The sequence below is a fragment of the Falco punctatus genome, assembly GCF_963210335.1.
Source record: "Falco punctatus genome assembly, chromosome: Z".
Classification (NCBI taxonomy): Eukaryota; Metazoa; Chordata; class Aves; order Falconiformes; family Falconidae; genus Falco; species Falco punctatus.
Window position 1 is genome coordinate 31623960 of NC_137586.1, and position 24782 is coordinate 31648741.

General features: G+C 35.5%; 1 protein-coding gene across 6 annotated transcripts in view; it reads left to right on the forward strand.

Moving 5' to 3' along the window:
* The window catches only part of KDM4C (lysine demethylase 4C), a 308684-nt gene that overhangs the window by 206808 nt on the left and 77094 nt on the right, over positions 1-24782 (forward strand). For all 6 annotated transcript variants that reach the window (XM_080372288.1, XM_080372287.1, XM_080372289.1 and 3 more), the window contains 2 exons: positions 14088-14143; positions 17306-17414. In XM_080372288.1, the coding sequence (XP_080228414.1) occupies positions 14088-14143; positions 17306-17414 (165 nt within the window). The remainder of the gene's footprint in view (positions 1-14087; positions 14144-17305; positions 17415-24782) is intronic.

A 24782-nucleotide genomic window follows, 5' to 3' on the forward strand; every position in this document is an offset into this window, starting at 1 on the left:
ACAAGATGGTGATAAGAGTGAAATAGAGCACTATTTTCAGTGTGTAAGGGCTAAACAGTAGGTGTTGCCCACCTGGACAATTTATTTAATGTAAACTCTGTCTATTACATATTTAACTGTATGTGTGTTGATTACTGTAAAGCTAAATTGTTAGTGCTAATAAATTCATCTTTCTATAGCTCTGATTTGGTGACCTGAGTGCAATGAAATTATGCCCCGAAAGAACTCTTAATTCAGATGTGTTTCTAGAATAAAACTCCATTCTTATTGTCATAAGCTGTCATTCAGTTCAGAAGTTTTAATGAAATTTTGAAGGTTGAATAGACTTCACTAGTATTAAATTTACTTAAAACTTGTCCTCCATAGTCTCTTTGTTATTAAATGTCTCGTTCACATGTCAATGTGAACTATTCATCGTCAGCTGAAACATGTAGGAGTGGTAAGATGGTAGCCATCTGCTACCCAAGTTAAGTAGCAAAAATCCAGCAGTTTCAAGGGTGTGAATAATGCTCTGTTATTCTCATATGTGAATTCTCTGTTTACTCATATGTGCATGATACCCAATTCACTTCTTTAATGGTAGGGTCTTACAAAACTCTTAAGATACTGAAGCAATGTCAGACCTATTAGTGATTATCTCAGAGGTTGCAGAGCTCAGGTAAGGTGCCAGCAGCCTGGAAAATTTAAAGTTGCTTTCTAAAAAGACAGGAAATGAGTGACCCAAAGAATTACGTGGCAGTCCACCTATCTTGGATTTCAAGAGAAACACTAAACAAATAACAAATTTATCAATTTTTGAATACCTAGACAATAACAGAGTACAAAGAGATATGTGTTTAAGAACAAACCAACAGATTTTTTTCTGTGACATCTCATAAGAATAAGGAATAAGCAAAAGATTTCATGCACCCTAACTTTCAGATGATTTTGGCAGTGTTTTAAATTCTGATATTCAAGCAACAGAGGCACATGATGTTAATCAATAGTTGCCAAATATATAGGAATATGGATTTGTTTCAAACTTCAGTATCACCAGCCACCAGCCATCATTCTCATCAGACTCTTAAAATCATGAAGGGAGTGATAAAATTCTGTGCGTCACGTGCTGATTAACTTTCATATCCTGTGGAACATACGTGGAAATCTAGACTGGCCTACTTTAAATCATTTAAGATGATTGCACAGGAGGTGGGGGAGTATACTTCATGTGAAGCTACCAAGGTGTTAAACTTAGAGAATATATAAAAGGTTTTTTCACAACTGTCAAGCATGTTTCTGGTATTAATCAAAATATTCTTTTATTCAGTTATTTCAATATTTCAGTGATGCAAAAGGATTAATAAGAGGTGTTCTTGATACATTTTCTGTAAGTACCAGGGGCCTTGGGCATTTTGTAGGCAGAGGTTTGCTGGTTTGGGTTAGGATTAGTGTTTTGGACTGGATCCAATTACTGTTTTGGATTGGATCCTGCTATTTCGTGGATCAATAATATTACTATATTGAAGAAATGGTGTCAAATAAATCATACAGAGTTCAACAGAGACAGGTACAATACTTAGAGAGGAGTTATCAGTTATGCATACATGAGATGGGAGTCCCTACCTAAGCTGCAGCTTCTGCTGCTAGCTACAGTTGTGACCACTCTGGTCATAAACTTCGCATAAATCATTGGTTTCATAGAACCAGAAACATCATACCAGGATGTTTAAATCTTATACTGGAAATAAAGCCTGAAAAACACAGGGAACAATCTTTCTCCTCTCTTGAGCTTTGGTGAGAGCCCAGCTGAAGAACTTTGTCTAACAGAACGTATGTGGTTCAAAAAACCATGAGCCTGAACGGGATGGAAGAAAACAAGAGGTGCAATTGAAATTGCAAAAAACCACAATATTCTTTTAATCATTCCTGATAAGACATCAGTCATTCCATAAAGGAGGACTGAAAAGAATTAACCTTATTAGCCTAGCCAGGGGAAGACAGAAAGGAAGGCATTCATTCATGTAAAATTGTATGTGTATGGCAAAAAGGAACACACTCAATTGCCATTCTCTCATTTTAAGCACAAAAGATGACTTGTAGCAGCTTTAAACTGCATCAGCAGAAGTTAATTTAAATACCAGGAAATTTTGCAAATTTTTATTTCTAAAAATAGTGCACTGCTGGACTGGGATATACAGAGGTTTTGCAGAAAATACTCCATGATTTTTGAAAACATGTTAGACAAGGTCAGGAATAGTTGAAGAAGACTTGAATCATGCCTTGAGGTAGAAGGGTAAAATAGACACTGAGTTGCCTTTTTTTCTATGGTTCTCTTTTCTGTGTTTGAACAGTATTATTCGTTGCAAAACAATGTGACTGTAGTTCTCTTTGGAGAAAAAAAATTGTCAGTTGGATATACAACTTAAATGTATTAGTGTGTTTTTGCTTCTATGGAACCTCATTGCTAACATCAGCATAAATAAGAATTTTTGATACTTATTTCGGTCCTATTTGTTATTTTAGGATCATGTTTTTATCTATTCAGAGTTTGGACAATAACCTTAGATAATCCTAACAGCTTTCACTTCAAAATAGTACAATACTTTTATCTAATCTTAGCATTATGCTTAACATAAATGTGGTTCTCTTTTAACCAATCTTTTGTAGATTTATTAAAAAAGACAACAAAAGTACTACTTTCCTTTAGTCATGCCAACCTGCAGCAGAAAGTTTTATGCTACATTTAAGTTATATGCATATGTTTCTTTTATGAATCTGGTTTTATATTTGTATAATTTTTTTCTATATCTGTTATACATATGCTATTTTAATTGTATTTTAAATTACTGTGTAGTACCATAAGTCTTTCTGGAGAGGGAGATGTAATTAAAGAAAATTACTTATCTGCATGACTATTTTTTTTACTGTAGGGTATATAGGGCGAGTGTATTTTACATTCCAACTAACATGGTTCAGACTTCAAGTTTCTACATGAAAGAAATGAAAAAAGTCATATTAATGTGATTTCTTGTTCAGGACAAGCATTCCTAAAAACTGCAGCTGTTGCAGAAGGTGTGAAACTGAGATTCAACTTACTGTTATATATCCACATGCCTTCAAAAATTCAATTCCCCCATCAGAAAAGTGCACAAAATAGATTTAATTATTAGAAAATACCTATTCCCTGAAACTCCAACTTACTGATGTCTGAAATTTTCCTTCCTCTTCACTTTGATTCCTAGAAGGAGGAGATTTAGCTGAGGAAGATCTGTCTGAGGATTCCCTTCTGTGTAAGTCTTTAAATCCTAAAGGGGAGGTTGGCTGTAAAACAAGGAGAAGGAAAAGTTCTATGCAGTGGAGAATGAAATAAAAGCTATGAAATAGTGGTACAAACCTTGGTTCAAAGTTCAGAATTCATTTCTTAGGAGCGAAAGTACCTTCTCATTTCTCTGCCTACACAATTAAATATTGTTTTTAGTTCTGTTAAATATCACTTTCTTAAACTCCCGGCAGTTATGTTAATTTTATAGAAAATTTGGTCTCTACTAGGTTTTTATATGTGTATCAGTATGATTTTGCAAAGCACTGAAGTATGAGAGTCCTATAGAAATGGGAGGCGTATTAATAGCTAAATGAAACTGTGTTATGTGTGAATCCCAAATAAGAGCAGCATTAAAATAGGGAAACAGAAAAATGGCTACATGGACTTGGATTTATGGAGCCAGACGTTTCTTTGATGGAGATTTCGTTTTATATTATCAGAGGAAACTGCTTTTGAGATTCAGAAGCATACCGTTTTCTTGCAGTTGCAGTATCTCTAGTTGGCTGAAGTCGTATGCTTTACAATATTTTTTGTCAAATTCCCAGACATTCCAGGATGCGCTTGGATCCATGATAACAACATATCTTCATGTTCTGCTAGGCAGTAGGTTGTGTTTGATAACGATTATTGACAAAAGAGTGGTACTAAATTTGTCTGTGGACAAAATGGACAAAAAAATTAGCCATAAATCAATCCCCCCAAACAATTTAAAAAAGCAAATAATATCAAATAAGTCATCTGCATAGCTCCTGCAAGTGTAAGTGTATTCATACTAAATGCCTTGACTGAGAAAAAAATGCCTCATTAATCTTAAGTGTTTTAGCTATAGAAAGCTAGTGAAGGCAGGAAGAATAATGACTGGCATTATAGAGAATGCAATGTACTGTACAATGTGCAAGGATGTGGTCACCTAGTAGCTATAGTACATAAATGTAAGAACGTTTGTTATGGAGAAGACAAAAGGATTTGGGACAGGAAAGAGGTAGAAAGAAGACCAAGTAAGGAAACAGTTAAATGCACTTCAATGCCTTACTTCATAGCGAGCTGGCTGTTAATAAGGCTACTAAGGAAGGTGCCTGACTTTTCACACATTATTGTAACCCCTTCGTAGCACTACAGAAGTAATTCAGCACCTAATCTGGTAACTTGGCACTGATTTTGAGAACAGATGCTATGTTCAAATAGCAAGTGTTAAACAGCTTGACAGAGGTAGTTTTCTGTAGATGAAGTTTTTCATGCTTTATATTTTACTATTGATATTCAGACTTTTGGTTTGTTTATATTTTGTGGTTAGAGTAGACCATTACATCAGTTGAAGGATTTTTTAATTATTATTATTTTTTCCCCAAGGCATCAGAAAAGTGGCATATAAGAGCTTTCTGCATTCCAGCTCAGAAATTGTCCTATTTCACCCTACCAACAATAATGATTTTGAACAATCTTTTTGTAGTGATGCCCTTCTCAGTGATACAGTGTCAGTATTTCCATTATAAAGTATTGTTTTCAGAGCCTGTTAACTGCCAAAATTAGCTCACTGCATGTGAGCTGGTATACGGTGTCTCAATTTCCAGACTGATTTTCCTACCAAGCTTCAAAAGCATTTAGATGTTGTTAAGAAAAAGGAATTATTTGCCTTGAAAATCTGTCTATAGCAGGAAACATTAAAACTTCAACTTTTCTGCATTTTTCTCTTTGCAGAAAACTGAGGCCTGATTTTTATTTATTTCTTTATTTAACCTGGATTTTCCCAAACATCTGTAAAAAGATTATTTACTGGGAGAATTACTTATAAATGCTGATGGTAACCTTCTGTGGACTCGGAAGTGGGGAACATATTTCTTTCTGGTTTTGGTATTAGTCTAGTAACAGGATATGTGTTGCTTGTAAGAACCAGTCTTTAACACAAAGTATTGTAACAGATTTTTTAAATACTGGTTTTCCCTGATGCAGTCACACAATCCACATTGAAGACTGTAAAACCTGGACAATATCTTTTTAACCTAAATACCATAAGGCTTAAACCCAAAGTCCATTTTGACCTTGGATTCCCTTTATTGCAGTTCACCAAGTCAGCCTTTGCCACTGATACCTGTGCGAAAAGACCTGATAACTTCGGGCACCTTCAGGCATGTGGGTATTCTCATTTTACCAAGGAAGGGGTTGTCCATTCCCTGCAGGGTGAGGCAGGATTTCCATCAGATGCAGCTTTGAATCTGGCCCTGCTTGGAGCAAGAATTGGACCAGAGAACTTCCACCATCCTTGTCAAATTTAAATTTGTCCTCAAAGACTGTATCTGATCTCTGGGAGCTGCAAAATCATTGGGAAAAAAAACCTGGAAGTAGCCAGTAGCAGGATATCCTGCCCTGCACAGCTGGTGCTAGGCTGCTTTCCTCAAGGTACAAATTTTCATCTAAAGGTGTTCAGGTTTAAGTCTAGTATTTACTGTCACTTCCAAACATTGTTTTATAATAATGGGAATAATCCTACATATTTTTTATCAGTAGACATAGCATCATTCCATTTTCGTTTCTGTGTTTCCTAAGTGGTTAGCCTCAGTGTTATCCTCTGGCAGTGATCTTCATGGTCTTCTTATATTTTGCCCTAAGAATCTTGTATTCTTGTATTTTTTACCTAATTTCAATGCTTACATATTTATTTTTTGAAAGAGCTAATTTTATTCTTTTGACTTGTCTTCAAAGGGGAAGTTGTCTGTAATCTTTCTTGTTTGGATGCTTGGGAGCAGTAGCTCTTTCTACTGTAAACATCTTCTAAAACTGAGCGACCAAAAACTACTATTGCAGAAAGTACTTCATATTCAGTGATGTAATAGCCTCTGTTTCATACTTTGTTTGTGTTTTTTACTTCGGATGTGCACGTCCTAGCAACAAAGGACACATAGGGCCCCCTGCCAAGTGTGGGAGTTTTGCTCCAGTTACCTGTGATGAGTGTTTTCATTCTTATTTCAGCCTAAGCCCTGCCAGTTCCCATTCCTTCTCTGACTGCAGAATTCTCTCCCTACTCCCATTTCCCGTTCCACCTTTTCCCTGTCCTTTCCATGTCGTCTTATCCCAGCCAGCTCTCTCCTGCTGTTTGCATTCTTACAGATCATTGTTCTCGCTAATGCTGTGTCATGGACAGCACAGCAAAGACTGCTGGCACTGTATACCATTGCCTCAGCCTGGCATGACCCGGGAGCTGCAATTGCAAGGAAATTTTTGGCCATCCTTGAATCAAGGGCAGGACAGACTGAATGTTTGCAGGATTAGGCAACTAAAATGTGAAAATTCAGTAACTCATGATTTGTAAACTTCAAATTCCCAAAGGTGGATGCCTTGAACAGGTTTGAATGCATCTGAAAGAGTAAAATGTTCCCGTATAACAAAATTTTCAAGAACTTGCAGCCAAAGATGTGTCTACATATTAAATACTAACCCATGGTGGATTTTTCTTTCATGGAGTTACACTGGTAGAGGAGTCTGCGTGTACTTTAAACATCTACAAAATGCTAGAAGTATGGACATTGGTTTATTCTTTTGGACAGAGTAAGATTTTTTATTACATTTTCTAAAAAAACCCATGTTGAAATGCTTTTCTCAAAGTTCCTATTATTAATAAAAAATTGTGGCATTGTTGAGGCAGATGGTGGTGGAAGTTTGACAGTGTTTATATACAAATGAAGATTGTGAGTTATAATGGTAGTATTTAGCAACTCTTTTAAGAAATGGCACTCCCAGAGCAGGGTAAGTGAATCCTCTTACTGGACAACCCTCAATTTGTCTGTAATTTGTTTTTTTTTTTTTTTTTTTGTGTGGTTTTTTTTTGTTTGTTTTTTTTTTGTTTAGGAATATTTTGTTTCTAAAAAATGGAATTTTGTCTCTGAAAAGCTAATTTGAAGGTAATAGCTTGAAGTGGATACAGTAATGGTTTCTGAATTGAAATTAAATAATCTTAAAAGCTGTTTTCAGAGTGAAAATTATTCCCCTGGTGTGGAAAGATTAAAATATTCATTAGTGGACCATTGCTGAAAATGACATTTTCAAATGTGTTAAGAGAAACACCAACAATTTTCTCTTTACAGAGGGCTAATTATAGACACAAATATAAATAAGCTGGGGAAATGAGATAGCCAAAAGGCAGCAACGCCATATCCAAATTCACATCTGTGTTAATACCATTAGGAAGTGTGACCTTGGGCATTAAAAGGCAATTGAGAGAGGAAGTGGAAGAGCAAGGGTATCTATTTTCAGTTCAAAGGTTCCTCTCTAAAAAACCCACCACAGTGGCATGAAGAAAACAAAAGATGTTTATCAGCCTTAACCATACAATTTGTATCTATTCGACTTAGCTGTGGCAGAGTTCGAGATTAGATGGTTCTTTTAATTAGCTACTTTTAAATGAGAATAGTAAATCAGCATTATTGTGACGCAGCTTTGTAGCAGTCGACTCTTAAAACTGAAGGCAATGGTTCTGACCTTTTATTAGAAATATTTGGAAAAAACCCCTGTCCTAACCACTCTTCTTAGATTTTTTTTTTTTGAGTGCTTTTGGACACTAGTCAGAGTCAGTAGACACACAGGGAGAATAGTTCATGAAAACAACAAGTGGAAATATATTGCTAAGGATAGTGTCCTACTTAGTGCTGAAGACATTATCAAGGGATAAGGACTTTAAACTGAGAGAAGGTAGATTTAGATTACATATCAGGAAGAAATTCTTCACTATGAGGGTGGTGAGGCAGTGGAACAGGCTGCCCAGAGAAGCTCTGGCTGCCCCATCCCTGGAAGGGCTCAGTGCCGGGCTGGACGGGGCTTTGAGCAACCTGGGCTAGTGGAAGGTGTCCCTGCCCATGGCTGGGGGGTTGGAATGGGGTGATCTTTAAGGTCCCTTCCAAACCAAAGCATTCTATGATCAACACTTGCAATGCTTCAGACCACTAGCCAAAATGTATACTTACTTGAAATGATTAGCCAAAAGCAGCATCTTTGTATTTACTAAGTAAAAGGGTAACCTTGTTGGATTTTTCTTTCATGAACTTATGCAACTTGTTTTTCAATTGGTGTAAAATGTTAGCATCCGCATCTGGCAAACAGTCAAATACTTTGTGAAGAACATTTTTGTTTGTTTTGAACCTACTGCTTTCTATTTTCATTTGATAGCAACCACCTAGCTATTGCATTGGAGTACTTAGTCAAACCCTTTTCCAAGTCCCTCGATTTTACTGGCATCTCTCAAACTCGATACTGTCTTTTTTTCCTGGCCTGGCCAACTGCAGCCTACTTAGTTATCCCTTCTGCGGAAGCTGTTGCAGCTGATGTTAGCTGCAGACAAGCTTTTTTAATTTATTTTATTTTATGCGGCTTGTGAAGGAAGATTGATCAGAAATGAACAAGATCATTATAATACTGAGATATTCTGGAAAACAGGATCTAATTAAATAAGGAAAAATGCAAGATACTGAAACTAGAATACAGACAAAGGAATGGGGAGCAATGATATCAGCCACTGCTGTAGAAGAGGTCCTGAGGGTTATAGTTTATGAGCTTAACAAGAGTCCAAAGGTGAACACTGTATGAACACATTTCCCTGGATATGGGATGCAAGATGTATCAACTAAACATGCTTTGTCTGACAGCACTGAGGATTTGCTGTCATTGCATTTCAGAGGGGAAAGCATGGCTGCAGCTGAAGACAGTAGATCAAAACGTTGTAGTTAACTGACTAAGGGGCTGTAGATGGAAAAGGACCAAAAGGAAAGGAACAACCTGTTTTTCATGTTTATGATACATGAATTAAAAAGAAAAAAGGCTTAAGCTACAGCAGGGAATCTTCAGGTTAGCTGTTAAAAAAAATCTCCTGATGGCAGGGATGTCAATGAGGTGGAAGAGATTAAGTTGATTATGGAGACTACATTTTACAAGGAAGTTGTTGAAAATGTGTTAGAAAAAATGCATTAGGAATAACATGCTTTACTTTACCCTGTTTTCATCTACCGACATAAGTTATACATTTCATTTAACTGGATCAGTATGATTCTTTGGAGATGCCATTGTACTTTACAGGGTCTTGGAGGACAGGAGAAACAGCAGTTTAACAAGAAAGGGAATCATGTGTGGCATCTTTACAGTTGTCCATAAGAATAACCATTATATGATTTACTGTATATCCCTCTGCTATGGCTTGGCTGAACTCTGTTGCCTTGCTGTGTCAGACAGCTTCCTGTCTCATACAGGATGCTATTGCTGATGAAGCAAGTATGCAAATATAGAAGTGTGAAAACTGCTTTTTATAAGCATTCCTGTCCATATGACTTTGAATTTTGGCTAAGTGTAAAAAGTACTCAGACACAACCAAATGCATTCATTTAAAAATATAAATGAGTGTGAACAGACTTGAGTTTTGTGTGGTATTTATCCATGCAACAATAATTAATATACAGCTATGTCTGAGTAATAGTATACTATTCCAAAAAAGGTGATCCATATTTTGGATGTATGTACCAAGGGAAGCATGGTTGATTCACATTGACTTCAGGCTTTAGCTGTGGTTTCTAGCAGTGACTGAAACAGAGAAATAAAAAATAAACCAGATTAGGAATGCTGGTTGCAGAACTCAGTTTCATTGTAAGCCAGAGGAAGTGTTTAGTCCAGTAACTGTGGATCTGATCTGTATTGGTATGAAAAAATTGCATCATCTCCACTAAAAAGCTAAAAGAAGAAATAAGCATTAATCTTCTACAACTTGTGAATTATATGGAGACATCTTACTTTATACAGATACTGGAAGAGTTTTCTTTTGTAATTCCAGAATGTTATGGAGATTTTTTTAAGCGATGAGCAATTTAAAATGGTCTAAGATTTAATTTAGATAAGTGTAAAATAATATGCTTAAGAAATTACTATTTAATGCAAATACAAAAGACAAAATTACTTGTTTGAAGGATTTGCAAAGTAATAGTGAATCAGAGATTGGATATGTTCTAACGTGATGGTCTATAATGAAGTCCATTCCTATCCTGATTTTTACACACAGGCTGACAGCAGACACGCGTGGGTGCACAGACACTCCCTCTCTCTGTAAGAACATGGGTAATAATTGCTTATGTACATGCGATTTCACTACCATCCATGGCAGGTACACCTGTATTAGGAATATGACTCTTTCTAAGTATCAGGTCCCCTGTGTGTGTTTGTATTTGGTTTTTTTTTGTTGTTTTTTTCCCCATTGCTTGCAGTATGTTCAAAGTGCAGGTAAAGTAATAGCCGTGTTGCATGGATATAGGACAACGTATTGCAATGCAAGCATGATTTAAAAAATGGCTTTAATGGGCTTTAAGTCTGTGGTCCTTCCCACCTAGGTTTGCTGTGAACACTGGTGAAATTTTCTAGCTCTTATGGGCCTGAGTTGTTATAGCTTGTACCTAGCAGACGCTGAACAATTACTACCTGCCACCACTATCTACTTAACAAAGGTTTGTACAGGAGGTTTTTGAGAAGGGATTTTTAATTTGGTTCCTATAGGTCCTGACTAAAGAAAATCTTTAATCTGTTTCTAGCTGGTAATGAGGATATTTACACCTTTCTCTTTTCTCTGGGCTGCCTCCCCGGCCCCCTCCTTTTTTGTCCCCCCTCTTTTTATTTTTATTTTTGTTAAGCTAGTATGAAAGCTCTGCAGTTAGTAGGTAAGGATTATGACTTATGTCTCTTGCAGTGCCAAATTCACAAGTCATTGTTTTTACAGCACTTAAGAGACAGTATACCTTCAGAAAGAACTTGTTAGCAACGTCATCTTATATAAAGTCTCTCCCTGTGCTGTTGTAGCTTAATTTATCTTTAGGGCCTTGGAGACTCTGTAGTTGCATTAATAAGTTCCACAACAGATGATAAGATTAGGGTCTTTCTTAAAAGTAAAAAATACCTATTAGAAGCAGGAAAAGTTCATCATTATTCAAGTAATGAATTTCGAAGTAAGCTGGCATAAGAACATCAAAGCTCATAAAATAGGAGAAAAACCACTGTTATTTTGCAAAACAGAGAGTCAGTCAGTTAAAGGATTTTTATGGCAAATATGAAGAAAGTGCTTCAATTCAAATAAAATATATTCCTAAGGTTTGCACAGGTGGAGATCCACTGAACTTTTACATTTGCATATGGAGAATGAAGCTTTTCCCCTGCAGAGATTTCTATTGAGTCAGACTCATGCTCTCTTCCCCAGTCTGCAGATGTTATTCTACCTCTACGTTGTAAACTTCACGCTCCTGCAGAACTGCAAATGAGTTGGGGATCAGATCGTCAAGAAGTCCTGCATGGCTCCTTTTGTAGGAGATTGTGGTATTTGTCTCTTCCTGAATTGCTGTTCCATTTTAAGTATTATTTTCTATGCTGCATAGCTCATTTATTTTGTTACTCTCATGTGGTCATGGAGATTTGTGCCCATCTGTTTTTACTGTGTTTTTTTTTTTTTTTTTCTTGCACCTCCAACTGTCATATATAAAACTAACAGGTTGGACCCATTCTGTTGGTCAGTATCTCACTATGGTGGCAGCCAGGCTTTGTTTATAAACAACACTTGATAGCAGAAAAGATGACCTATTCACTCAGGGTGTCAAAATCAGTCAAAGGAAGAGCTGAAGAAATAGGTCTTTCCTCTGTTGATTTGTAAGCAAAATTCTAACATGAATCACATTGAAGAGGATGCAGTGCTGTAGGGTTACTCTGTGGTTGTGCTGAGGTAGTCCTCAGGATTCCCGTGTAGCTGTAAAGATCTGCAGACTGTTTCATGCTGTAATTTTCACATAAAAGTGCTGCCTGTCAGCCCTGAATGCCAATTAGAAGCAATTTTCCCATAGCTGTAATAGTACTTTACTGGAAACAGTGCACTGTGCCCATTAACTGTTTAGTGGAATTTTTATGGTATTATTTCAGAGTAATTTCAGCATGGTGAATTAATGTGTATACAGCTTTAATAATATGATTCCTTAGCGTCTAGTTTAGGAAAGTCTTTACTTCACACTATGTAGTTCTGTAAATTTTCTAATTGAATAATATTTTTTTTCACACTAAAATATAATGAGGATAAGAAAGTTAGTCATGGTTTTTCACAAGGCTTGAGAGTACATCTGTGTAGATGGCAGCACCTTGTTACCCTAATGACATCCAAAGAAGGGCAACAGACAGAAGGAGAACATGAAGATGATTTGAATCACCTTGAAGAGTAGTTAAGGGAATTTAGTATATATAGCTTGGCAAAAAGTATACCAAGAAGTTTAAGATAAAAGAATCAACAAATATTCGGAAGATAATTAAGCATAAGAAAGGAAGGGCTGATTATGTATAGTGTCATCAAAGAGTAATGATTTGAAACTAAAATAGGAGGTTGTACCTTAGAATGAATTTGGTATGTGAGTCTAGAATGGCATGAAGTTTGTTGACTTGATCTCTCTTCGACAGACAAGTGGAAGAGTAAATAGCATTAGGGTAATTCTGGTTCTTGCCATTTCACTTTATGTCAAGAGAGTGGGCACCTAGAGGAGAAAGAGAATAAATAACCTCCTGTTCCTGTGTCTTTCCCTCTTTCCATCCATCCCTCCCTTTCTCCCTGTCCCCTCCGTCCCTTCCTCCTTCCTGTGTTCTCCCTTTCACTTGTTCTCTCCACAGCCCCTACACCCCCAGTGAGCTTCTGTCTTGTGTTGGGCTTGATACAAGAACAAGTTTCCTAACATGTGGCAAGAGAACTTCACAAAGATGCAGCTAATTGAATACAAATGTTGGGTTTGGAAGAAACAGTTTTACTTATTCTCCAAACAGCCAAATGGAAAAATCCTATACAATGATGTCCTTCCCCATCTGAGCTGTTCCCTCTGTTGAAGGGGCTACCAAAAAATGTAAACAATACAAGCTGAAGCTCCCACTCAGTGCTGCAATAGCAGCCTCCTTATGTTCCATTTTTCCTCTTTATGTGATGAAACTACCTGTTCCTGCTTGGTCCCCTTTGAATACCTGAAGGAATTGGTATTCTGAGCCGTTATGGATTTCTTGATTTCATAGTCAGTGTTTATTATTACAAAGGCAACTGTGATCTGGAACATGTTAGGTCCCATCCCAAGGCTCTTGTGGTAAAGTAATGAATCTCAATTCTCTTCTTCACAACTCTACAATAATACTAAATAATTAAAAGGATAATATGTCAGAGGATGGGTTGCCTGTTCTCCATGGTTTTGGTAGGTGAAGCAAAAAATTTGCTTGAATTGCAAAGAAAATCCATTTGTCACAAGGAGGTATTTTTTTTAGTTAGGAAAGGTTTTTCTCATAGGAAATGTAATAAAGCATTCAGTTAAGATTTCTGGCAGACATTGATAATCTTCATTATTGGAACTTTTAATATGAGATCAGACTGGAGTCTTACATAACAATTCTTTGGTGTTTTTTGGTGGTTGTTTTTTTTTTTAAAGTTTGAGGTGGGGTTTGTTTGCTTGTTTTTTCTCCTGTAAGGGCAACTTTAAATTTCAGAGTTTCAGGAGACCAGCTTTCTTTCTGAGGATAGATATACAGGCACAGTATATCCTGACTTCATTTGGTACATTTGATTTTTTGTAGAGAAAGATGGAGACAGCAAGAAAAAACTCCTAACATTGGAAACTTTTCATCTGTTCCTGTGAAGGGACAAGGGAAAAAAAGAAAATAAAGGGGAAGGATCCACCCAAAAAGCAAAGGGAACGATCAGTGGGATAATACTGATTTGTAATCAGTCAGGAAAACTTACTTTTTTCTACACTATTCTTATTTTTAGGAATGTTGTCTCTGCAATTTGAGAGGTGGTGCATTAAAGCAAACTACTGACAAGAAGTAAGTAACATATACTTCGGGATTGTATGTGCTTGTTTTAAACTTTTCCCCTATCCATGCCCATGGATGTACAAAGCATTTGTAAACCTAATTACTTGAGAGTGTCCCTTTAAGCTGAACTGTTGCAGAATTAAGATTGCTACTACTGAAATGGACCACTGGCATTTTGTGAAATAGTTACATGCTAAAATTTACATTTGTTTTAGTATTTGCACACAGTTACTTGTTCCAAATATTGTTCTGCTGGCCTTTGTGTAAAAGAAGTAAATGAGAGCTCATTTGTCATTGTTTGCTTATTTGTCATTTTTCATTGTTTGTCTTATCAAACAGTGAAGTATATTTTCTTCTTTGATTCTAGAAATTTCCATTACGGAGTTTAATACAGTACCTTTGAACTTCAGAAACAGTATTTTTAATTAATTTGAATCATACTGAAATAAGTTTAGGTTTTGAAGTGTGTTTCCATAAATACACTTCTATCATACACTGTCAAAAATAGTATTGTTACATTATGTTATTAATAGCATCCGTATTTTGCTTTCTACTTGGATGGCAGAACACTATAGCAAATAACGCTACCAGATAAAATGCAAAATATTGCAGCTTAATATTTTTTCAAGCCCCAAAGTGGAAGAGTCTTTATGCATTTTGACTATTCTCAGAATTAATTATTTTAGTAACTTTGCAATATCAAGTAGATCTCTTTCTTTAACCCTTTGGTTTAACCCTTTAACCCTTAGTGATAAGAGATGATCTAGTTGCCACATTCTTTCCACTTAACAGGCAAGAATTTATTTGTCAGTGATTTGCATTTTGTTACGTGGCCCTTGGAAATTGTCATCGGGAGGTTTTATGTGAAACTCGCAGGCCAGATCTTACCTTAAGAAAGCATTAATATTGTAACCATTTTAATGGAGGTTTTGACCAATACATAAGAACTCTAGCTGCTTTTTAGTTCTGTTTCAAACTCCCCTAAATTTGATACTTGCTTTTGTCACTAAACACAACAAAAATCCCAAAATGAACCAAACAAAAGTGTCACATCAGTAAAACTTATTATGCCCTTTTGGTATTTGCTGCTGATAGAGTGCATGTTGCATCTTTGATAATACATACATCTGTTTTGTAGGTCAATTAAATGTTTTAAATGTTTTGTAAGTTTTATTAATAGGAAAAAAATCCACAGAAGTTTACAAAAAGCAACTTTCTCTGCATAACTATACTTGAAGTATTTGGTTTTGCATTATATCCCTCTGTAGGTTACTGTTACAGATTTATGAAATGAGTGTTCTGTAGAAATTATTCAACTCTTGTTTTCCTGTTTCCATAACACCTTACAGTTGCTGCACATTGTTGAGTTTTTCATCTGCTTTTCACCATTAGCTGCCTTTTTGAACTTGTGAGAGTTTTTGGAAGAGTATGTTCCAAATGTGTCTTTTTTTCTCCAACAAGTGTAAAATCCAACATGTGCATTTCCTTCCCTCCTTTCCCTCTCATATACCGATTAGAGATATAGGATGAGCATTAGATTTAAAAGCTAATGAATCAAATGTGGTGGTGGTGGTGAGGATAAAAATTTGCCATATAGGAGAGCTGAGATTCCTTCTTTTCAGCAGAATACAGCAATTCCTTTGAGTTTGTTAGGTTGAGAGATGCCAGAGTATAAAGGTTTGGGTGAAGATTTATTGAAGAGGCATTTTATTTATAGCATTTCTGCCCCATAAAGCTTAGATGATAAGACAATGTAGTTTTGCAGGTGAGCAGGCAGCAATGAAAAGAAAAAGATTCTTATTAAAAGTTAAAAAGAAGTCCCAAAGCAGGACTTTTTTCTGTAAGTTAGAACATAAACAAAACTGTCACCATAATAAAATGATAGATCTACAAGCTTTATCTGCTTTTATTTGGGCTGAACTCTATAACTTGCTAATTGATATGTCATCTTTACTTACAGCTCTTATTTCACACTTCAGCCAATACAACTTTAATGTCACATGACAGCAGTTTGTTTAGTCCCTGTGTGTCATATTATATCTTTCCAGATATTTTTGTCAAAGATGAGTTATTGAAATAGCACCACTCTAATGCAGGAAAGAGAAATTATTTCTGTTCTGCTGCATCACCCTCTATCTCTTTCAGCTCCAGCCTGCATTCATGTTAATCTGCTAAGATGCTCATATAAGTGTGTCTCTGGAGATTGACAGAAAGTGGAGTGAGGCAAGCATTCAGGGCTTACAAAAAAGAGCAAATGGGGTAATGAGACAAGATGTGCAGTGAAAGACATATAAGAATACGGCAAATATGAATTAAAGAATGGAAGTGTTTCCCTTTTTTCAGATATACTAGTAGTCTACCCCGAAAAAGATTTTGGAAGAAGTCTCATAAGGCTACTCTTGGGTTAATAAAAATGTCATTACCTTCTCTTTTACTTCACATAATATGCACTTTTAGTATTAATTTCAAACTTTTTAAAGTTTCATTTGGCCTTTCTTGAGATTTGTGTATTGAACCAGCATTTGGAGGATACAGCAGTGCTTTCTCGTGAGTATAGGAAACACACGGCATCGTCTGACAAGCTTCCTGACGTTGCACCAAATTCTTAGGTGAAGTACTGGTCTTAGTTGCTTGACAGGTGCTTTCACTGCTAAAGGGGATCCAGTTCATGTTGGGCATTACAGTCACAGCCTGATCAGTTGCTGCTTCTGTGCTTTTGTGTCTGTAAACAGGTCTTGTTTTACACTTTAATAAAAGCATGGCTGTGATCTAGTGTGTGGCCTAGAAATAGTTACTCAGCTCTGAGTAATATTAATACAAAATGCTGTAGGTAATAAACTGCACATGTATCAAATAGTGTGGTCTTTACATATATACCTGGATAGCACGACTACAAAATCTTTGTCCTTAATAAACTGAACATGAAAGATGTTTTAAAAATTGTTGTAATAAACCCCAGTATGAAATTATATTTATACAAAGTGGTAGTGTTGTAAGGTTTGTTAAGTATGTTGCAAATGAGCTTAGGAAATCCTAATAAGGAAGTATCTACAGGTGTTTGCATTTAAAAAAAAAACCCAAAACATACAGAAAGCAAGTAACAAAATACTTTAAACACTTGTATTTCTGTGAGTTTTTTTGGTAATATTCTTGACTTGTCACTTTTCACAGGTGGGCACATGTAATATGTGCAATTGCCATCCCAGAAGTCAAATTTGGTAATGTTGCAGAACGAACTCCGATAGACACTACCAGAATACCTTTGCAAAGATTAAAATTGGTGAGTCGTATATTCATGTATGTGTTACATATTCTTTGCTATTATGGTGTTCCAATATTTTACATATATTAAAAATCTGGATTGTGATGGTTATTGCCAGGTACAGAGCAGTAAATCATGTTTAATGCAAGGGATAAATAACCAGGGGTTTATCCAGTTGGGCTTTTTGACATATAATGGCAATTCATTAACACTGTTACTAGCTTTTGTTATTTTATTAAAAGAAGTTTGAACCTGTCCTCTCCCAAAAGAAGAATAACAAACTTGAGCAGTGTCAGCTGTGAAAGTTTCAGTTTTGGAATTGTGTTGGTGATGAAAGTGTTGAAACCCAGACAGACTGGGAATATCACAGTGTACATGTTTGTGGGGTCTTTCTATGATGTATTTCTGCCTCAAGGAGCTATTTATGAAGGTTAAAGGATGTATGATCTGGGCTTTTTACATGAAATCTTTACCATCTGAGTGTTGAAAAATGGGCACAAAAGACATTATATTGGATGGAAAAAAGCCTGTTTCTGAGGAATTTCAGAAGCTGTTGCAAAACATAAATAAAAGTGCAGCTACTAAACAGTTGCACCCTGCGTTATGTCTAGAATAACAGTGAAGGTTGAGGTACACAAGCAGAAGATATGCATAAATGCGAAATAAGAGTATTGTCACTGCTGTGTTATGTGAGAATTAATTTGTCAGCATGTGCATCACTGTGGTGTCATCTGATAGAAAGTGATTACTAGCCCATTCAAAATCTTACGGAAAAGATACCATAAATTTCCCAGATGTGCCCTACACTATTGCCAGAGTGGTTCTTGGTCTACCTGACCTTGTACTTGCTCGTTTTGAACTTTTCATTACATTTTTATTTTATTTAATTTGTTACATTTTTGTGTGTTTTGTAGCTGTATTTCTAAATGTGGAAGTGCAACTTTGAGTGGTTTAAATTGATAGCCTGTCCTTCAAATGGTGTTCTGTTCTAAATTTTTGTTCAAAATTTTATTTTGTTTTCACATGTCCTTTTAAAAATAATGAAAACCACATTTCTGAAGGGTGTATATAACTTTTCATAAAAAGATTTCTTCCTAATCCGAAAATAAAACCAGTAGAAGCACTGAGAAATAACTTAATATTTTCATTCTTACTTTTTGAGGATCTTAAACAGTCACAGACATGTGTGTGATTGGAAATTGTTAATTCAGGGGTTGAAAACACAGAAATGTTTAATTTACCAGATGTTGAAATTAATTATCTGGACTGTCCATGACTTCAGCTGTGTAAGAGTAATGGGAGCCTTTTAAAGAAACTTAGATTAATTTTAAATTGTTGATTATGAAGTTATGGAGCCAAAATTTGTGAAGTTACATGATTTAGAATTCCTAGGTCATTTATGCTGAATATGAAGCAACTGTGTTTACTATGCTTATCAGTTTTTTGAAACTGAGAGCTTTTTCTTCTGTTCTTTCCCTCAATTGATAGAAGATTGCTTATAGTCCTTAGTGCTTTTTCAGTTCTTGAAGCCTACTTCAATGCGAAATGACATTTAAACACTACAGATTGTATTAAGCTGTATATATCCTTTTGGTCCCCTGTGAGTCCGTGAATGTTTAGAAATACAGTACTTGCTTTCCTTAATGCTGTTTTTAAAGTAAAAGAGTTTATACGTTTGAGTGGAATTGAATGTTGTGATGAAGGAGCTCAGCTGAATACAGTAAAAAATGAGAGGCCTGGTACTTTATAACAGCCATAAATGCACTATTGCTGCAGGTAGTGGACAGCCTTACTGTGAGGCTAGGAAGCACTATAATCCTGGTTTGGCTCATTAAACCTTACTTTTCCAAGACTAAGTTTCTGACATTGAATTTGTAATGAAATAGCGAGGCTTGTACTGATTTAAGAGAAGTAGGCAGTTGGACCATTTCAAAAGGCTCGATAATGATTTAATGTCAATAGACCAATGAAATGCTGCTCCTTGGGTAAAGGGGCAGTGAAAAATCTGCTCTACAACCACCAGCAGTCTGTCTGCTTTTAAATTTGGGCTTTTGTTTCAAATAAGTTGCTGTACCTGATGGTTTTACAGTTTCTGTTTAACAGTGAACATCCTAGCTAAACTAAGTCTCCTGAATAACATTGTAATATTCTGTATTTTTTAAAAAAATATTTAATAAAAATAGATATGAGATGGAATTGCATGGATAGTTTATAGCCTTGTGTATAAGATTCTTTTTGGTATATTATTTCTCTAGTTTTCTGAAACATGGGGTTCCTACTTCTCCAAAGAGATTGCTGGCAATAACACTGTGTATATATGCCACATCATTCTCAAAGCAAATGTGATCCTTATGTTAGTCTTTGTTTCCTGATTGTTGATGCTACTGAATAACACTTATGCTCTTATACCCACTGACATTGCGTTCTTTTGTATCAAGGGAACCCCAGGAATTATATTCAAATTAACTGTTTCTTTCTCTAGGAATTCTGGTCCCTTCTTCCCCCCACTGGGCCCCACTGCCATTCTTACCTTTCATTCCTCTCCATTATTGTATACTGTGTTATTTGGAGTAGACAGCTGATACCATCTGTCTTGCTGTTAACTTCTGTAAAAGCCTGCTGAGTGATTCACACTTTGATAGTAGCTCAGTAAGTCTGTGAGGAATTGATTCAGGCCAGTCTTCCCCTTTGAAATTGTGAGGATCGCCAATACTGCTTTTCATCAGCCAATTCTTGCTTCACAGCTATCCTGTTTGTTAGGTTAAGCATGTCTTTGTTCACCAGTCTCCATCATTCTAAGCCAGAGGGTATTCATTGTATAAGCAAAGGCAAGTTTTGTACATTGTTGTTATTAAGCCTTCACAAGCAATAACTTTTTTAAAAAAATAGATTTTTGAGCCTGTCTTTATAATGCTTTTTATGTTAAAGCGCAGGATAGCTAATAAATCTGGGATATCCTGCTATGCCATTTCTCCTTTACAATACTTGGGAGGTGTTTTGATGATTTTTTTTTTTTAATTGAGCAGAAAGCAATGGAAAACAAATACAACAGAATAGTTCACATTCTAGTGTGCAACCACACCAGAACTAGATCTTACAATGTCTTACAATGTAGAAGCAAATAGTTCTAGTTGTTTAAAACATTTCTCTTTCTATCCCCATCCTCCAGCTTCTGCCCTCTCCTCCTTTTCTCCACCACACCCCCCGCCCCTCCCTTCACCCCTCTCTCTCTGAAATGGTAGGAAACCCATATAAGCAGAACATCTACTGTTTTCAGAGATATGTAGAGGCTGACCTGACATTTTCTTTAGTGTAGCATCTAGAAATGAGTATCAAAGGAAATACAAAGTCAATGTTTTATTTTTGACAAATAATGTCTGTGCAAACATGAGCGTATTTGTAGGCTGGTTATTATTGCTTGGCTACTATGTATACTGATTGCTGTTAAATAGTTTTCATTCAGTAGACATTTTGGGTTGGAATCATTGTGTTTCCTGTTAATATTTCCATTATTAAACATTCAGTATATACTCATCTGTTCCAGAGTAAAAATCAATATTTGTATTATGCTTACGGTAGCTCACAGATTTAAAATTGTTTTTATGAAACTATTTCATGTCTGCAAGTTAGTGAGTTTTTATAGAATGCCAAAATGTTTTCATATTTCCCTGTTTTTTTTATGTGCCAAGTTTTTTTATGTTTCATGTTCCATCATTGCTGAAAATTTTAGTGACAGTGAAATGTTCATTAAAAATTAATTCTCTTGAAAGTTGTTCTTTAATGTTAGGGGATGAAAACAGTCTAAATCAATAGTAATAGAAGATTTTGGTGCTTTGTCTTTCATAGGGGAATGCGAAAGAAAAGAATGTGATACATTCTGTGTTGAAATAAAACAGGTTATATCATCACTTATATTTTCGGGGACTCCAGCTGACTTTAATGTGAAACTAAAAGGCCTCCCAGGCAACCTCAGTGTAGAGTGCATCCTACAAAGACTCTATAACCTGTAGTTTCTCCACTTTACCTCTCTGTGACTATACCTTTTCTATTTTTTTGAAACTTACGTGAATGGGAGAATGAGATTGTCCTGGTTTATTTTGTCAGAGAGTCAGGCTTTTTTCCTTTATTTTAGATTCAGCCGGGATGGTCACATCCATCAGACACTTTGAGTTCCAGTAGCCATGTGGAATGACAATTTGTGATTATCAAGCTAGGAAACAAATGTTGAATTCAGATATTTATGCACAGGTTCTAAAATTAAGTGGCTGAGGGGGATATGCCTTACCATATCATGTTTTAAAATAATATTTTACATAAGCTACAGTGTGCTAGCTGTTTTGCAGACACTTAGTTCAGATGGTCTCTGTTCCAGTGGTCTCTAATTCTAACAGACATATGAGCAAACATGAAAAGATGGGAAATGCACAAATGCCAGCTTAGATAGGATTTAATCACAGTGAAAACATTAGGAGCAGATAAAGAGGAGGCAAAGTTGGTGAGAAGTGATGATATGGAGGGGGACCACATGCAGTTAGTCTAAAACTATATCTAGAGTTTCAGCTGGTGGCAATTTAGAACAAGCCTGTGGTTTGAAGGAGAGCTAAAGCTATGAATGAGTGTAGTGTGAGCTTCCATCCCAATACAGCTTAACAACATCTAAGTTTACTCAAAGCAGATAAAGCTTAGGTTTCTAACTGAGCTTGGCTTTATGTATTTTATTTATTTTATTTTTGTTTTGTTCCATTTGTCCTTAAGTCTCCAAGAGAAGCTTGGATGTAAACTCCTGCTTTTGGAAATCTGTTTTCCCTGGCTATTTATTCATATGAGGCTTTGGGTCATAGAAAATGTGGATTCCTGTGTCTGTCAAAGTCAACTATAAAACTCGATTTTGCTTTGGGAGGGGAAAATCTTTTCCCCAAGTACCTAGATAGTCTCTGCTTTCAAAACAGTGTTAATTACTCAGCTTTAATTATATGCATGAACTATAGCTGCATGAAAAAGTCTCTGGAGATGAAAAAAACAGACTGACCTCTCAAACATAAAGTCAGCCTTTAAAAGAAAGAATTTGCTTGTCTATTATTCTATTTTAATAAAGCATAGGACTTAAAAATAGAATAAAATAAAAGCGCTTACTACTCTATGGACAAGGAATCCAAGACAGCAGGAATATTGAGCCTAGTATCATTTACCCTTGTCAGACATGTAATTTATAATGAACAGTAGACATTGTAAATGAGTGTTTAAACATTTCATCTTTAACAAAATAAACATTTAAATAGAATCATTAGCAGCTGTTCCTAAACCTGTATATTTAAGATGTCAATTCTAAACTAATGTTTTGAGTAGAATACATATCAACTCAAAAGCAAAGTATGTTATCTGCTTTTGGTATTTTAAGTGTTTTAAAATGCTTGGGTACTGGAGTGACTGTCCTTAAAGGCAGTCACTGCAATGCTGTACTGAAGCATGCACACAAGATGCCATTGTTTCTTCATCTGTAGAGTTTCCTATTATTTTTTACATTTGAAATCCTATTTCTCCAACAAAATAGAGGTAGAAAATGAGTTTTGGAATAGCTGAAGTTGCCCTGAAGGTTTTGATGACCTCAAATTTGTATTTGACAAGTGAACCGAGTATAAGCACAAGTGTACTCTGAGTGAGGAACATTATTTTGAAAAGAAATTTACACTGTGATGATGACTGATCTACAAGCCTTTCAGTATCTGGCTGAAGCCATAAAGTTCTTTTTAGAAGCCTATACAGTTTAAAATTTGCACCTGAAGGCAAATAATAGTGAGCTTGAAAGCCAAAGATTATAGTATTGAAAGGTACATCAATTCTGAAAATACAGATGTTTCTTTATGGTATGCCACTAAAGAATGGAATCAAGACAAAAATGTGTATGAGCTTTTAAAAGAATGAGCAAATATTCTCCTCCCTGTCATTCTATTTTAATGATATATGAAACCTAAAAAAGGATTAAAGACATTTGAGGATATTGCTTATCTTCTGTGTTCTAATTTGTAATGAAATTAATTTGTTAAACTAAGTGGGGTAGTAGAACTATTGCAGCAGTTTGTGAAAGAGTAAAGAAACACTTGCAGTGATGTATACCAGTATTGCTATGCATTTCTGTTAATACAAAGATGTATTGATTACTTTCCAACACTTCCAAAACTATTGGTGGAAGAACAGCTGAGGAGAGTCATTACACTGTAGATAAATTCACACATTAACTAACTCATTGCATACGTTCACAGGCAATGGGAGCAAAGTAGACAGAAATCTTGAGACAGATTTAAAAGTATTTCCAAATTACTAGTTATGTTAATTTCATTAGCAGTTATGAAACTGTTAATGAAATATCTTTAAACAGCACACTTTTTGATTTTAAAAGTTAAAACTAAAAATGATGCAATAGTTGATTAGTGCAATATAAAATTCATTAAAATTGTAGTAACTCATTAAAATCATGTACAAAATACGATTTAGTGTTGATGCTTTAGTTACAGCATTCATAAGATTTTTAATAAGTATGTTAGAAGAATGTACATTGCTGGCTGTATAGTACTTACTGTTACACTAATTTGCTACGATGAACAGATCCTATTGCAAACAGTTATATTTGTATCTTGCAGTGGTACCACTATCAAGTCTTATGAAAGATACCAAAATGTTAGATATGCATGACTATAAATAATGTCTGAAGACATGGACATGTCTGTAAGAATGAAAGCAGAGTGTTTAAAATGTTAGTAAGTTCTCTGAGTATCTTTTTACTTGCACAGAGAACTATGCACAAGAAAATGATGTGTTTTTTTTTTTCCTATAAAAGTCCTTTGAAATTTGTAAAGACCTTAATAATTTATAGTTCACAGTAAGATGTGTAGATCTGACAGAGCCAGGTCTATGTTTTGCCATTCATCTCTGTCTATACAGTATGTATTAGTGCGTAAGTGAGATCATGTATGAGTGGCTTTTTTGTGCCCACAAACTAATGCACAGTAATGCAACAACTGCATAAGAAAGGTAACTTATAAGTTAAACAGGTAGATGTCCAGAGGTGAATATCATTAAAGACCTAAATTAAATATTGAGTTTTTAATTGAATAATAAGGTTGAGAGTGAAGAATAATTTCATAGATAGTATTCTACATTGTTAAGCATGGAATAGCTCTCATGGTTCTAATGATTTGATGACAGCAAAGCAGCAACTGAATAACACAAGGATTACAAGTTATCTAAGTGGTTTTACTTCCCATCAGTAAAAAAATTATAACATTCTAAATGTAAAAAACGCATATATACTGCTGAAGCTATGTACTTTTATTTTGGCCTATGTTTATTTAAATCTCATGATAAAGTTTTCAAAAGTGCTTCCATGCC